We start from the raw sequence: 2,071 nt of genomic DNA, 5'->3' as shown, positions 1-2,071 counted from the left end.
GGGGTGTGGACCTGACGAGGGAGTCACGGAGGGAGTGGTCTTTTCGGAATGCTGATAGGGGAGTGGAGGGAAATATATCCCTGGTGGTGGGGTCCGTTTGGAGGTGGCGGAAATGACGGCGGATGATACGCTGTACATGGAGGTTGGTGGGGTGGTAGGTGAGGACCAGTGGGGTTCTGTCCTGGTGGCGGTTGGAGGGGTGGAGCTCAAGGGCGGAGGAGCGGGAAGTGGAGGAGTTGCGGTGGAGGGCATCGTCGACCACGTCTGGAAGAGATGCGGTGGAGGGCATCGTCGACCACATTGGGGGGAAATTGCGGTCCTTGAATAAGGAGGCCATCTGGGTTGTGCATTTTTGAAACTGGTCCTCCTGGGAGCAGATACGGCAGAGTCGAAGGAATTGGGACTGGGAGCAGATGCAGCGGAGACGAAGGAATTGGGAATATGGGATGGCGTTTTGAGGCCATGCTGAGGCTGTACAGGACAGTGATTGGGCCACATTTGGAATATTGCGCTCAATTCTGGTCTCCTTACTATCAGAAGGATGTTGTGAAACCTGAAATGGTTCAGAAATGATTAACAAGGATGTTGCCAGGGTTGGAAGATTTGAGTTATAGGGAGAGGCTGAATAGGCTGGGGCAATCAGTTCATCAGCTCTTTGTTACGTTTGTGAGTCCATGCACACAGGGCAGTATCTTAACCGTAAGAAGCAAAAGGAAAGGTGGAGCTCCCTCTAGACTGTCCAAAGAGGATCTCCTTTGGTAAGCTCATCCAATAAATGATCAAAGCTGCACTGGAAGCTCCAAGGCAGGTTATTTGGAAACAAGGACCAACCAACAATAGGATGGCAGTCCAATTAGCACTCACTTAAATGGCTGCTGTCAGCAAAATGCAGTACTGGATCTAACCACCACTGAAGGTATTTTAGGTAACTAAAGGTAGTCCCCACCTTTGGTACAGCAGCAAAATTGGTGCCATTTTCACAGAATTCCAGCCAGATAGATCGGAGAGGAAACAGTGTGGAAACAGGCCCTTCAGCCCAACAAGTCCACACCAACCCGCCGAAGCGCAACCCACCCATACCCCTAACCTAACACTACGGACAATTTAGCATGGCCAATTCACCTGGCCTGCACATCTTTGGACTGTGGGAGGAAACCGGAGCACCCGGAGGAAACCCACGCAGACACGGGGAGAATGTGCAAACTCCACACAGTCAGTTGCCTGAGGCGGGAAATGAACCCGGGTCTCTGGCGCTGTGAGGCAGCAGTGCTAACCACTGTGCCACCGTGCCGCCCACTGTGCCACCGTGCCACCCACAAGAATATCAAGAATGAGAGTCAACAAGTGAATGAAAAATCAGAGCCAGAAATAATTTGGGGTTGCTAAAATCAAAGCAAAAAACAAGAGGTAATTGGAGGGATTGTGAAATAGAAATAGAGAGAGAAATAGCTGAAATGTTTATGCTGGTTTTAGTACTTACCAGATGTTGAAATAGATTTCAGTGCTTGGATGATGACATTAATTCCTTCATTATTTTCATTTGATTCCTGTCGGACAACAGAGAAAAAAAAACCTAAGCCATCATGAAAAGGAAAAAAAAATCTAAGGCACACTATTAAAAGAAGAGGTTGGTGTGGGATGTGCAGGGGAAGCAGTCCTGGAGTAGTGCCAGAAGATTGGAGGCTAGCAAATGTGGTTCCCTTGTTCAAGAAGGGGGGTAGGGATAACCCGAGTAACTACAGGCCGGTAAGTCTCACTTCTGTTGTGGGCAAAATCTTAGAGAGAATTGTAAGGGATAGGATTTATGAACATCTGGATAGGAATAATGTGATCAAGGATAGTCAGCATGGTTTTGTGAAGGGCAGGTCGTGCCTCACAAACCTTATTGAATTCTTTGAGAAGGTGACTAAGGAGGTGGACGAGGGGAAAGCGGTAGATGTTGTGTATATGGATTTTAGTAAGGCGTTTGATAAGGTTCCCCATGGTAGACAACTGCAGAAAATACGGAGGTATGGCACTGAGGGTGAGTTGGAGGTTTGGATTAGGAATTGGCAGGCTGGAAGAAGACAGA

The 2,071-nt window shown here is 48.5% G+C and overlaps 1 protein-coding gene across 1 annotated transcript in view; it reads right to left on the bottom strand.

Moving 5' to 3' along the window:
• ca4a (carbonic anhydrase IV a) overlaps positions 1-2,071 on the bottom strand; it is a 39,155-nt gene that overhangs the window by 12,524 nt on the left and 24,560 nt on the right. Inside the window, exon 6 of the mRNA XM_043718573.1 lies at positions 1,481-1,547. Coding sequence (XP_043574508.1) covers positions 1,481-1,547 — 67 coding nt within the window. The remainder of the gene's footprint in view (positions 1-1,480; positions 1,548-2,071) is intronic.

This window comes from Chiloscyllium plagiosum, chromosome 28, assembly GCF_004010195.1.
Source record: "Chiloscyllium plagiosum isolate BGI_BamShark_2017 chromosome 28, ASM401019v2, whole genome shotgun sequence".
Classification (NCBI taxonomy): domain Eukaryota; kingdom Metazoa; phylum Chordata; class Chondrichthyes; order Orectolobiformes; family Hemiscylliidae; genus Chiloscyllium; species Chiloscyllium plagiosum.
Note: the sequence above shows the minus strand (reverse complement) of the source record. Positions and strands in the feature narration are given on the sequence as shown.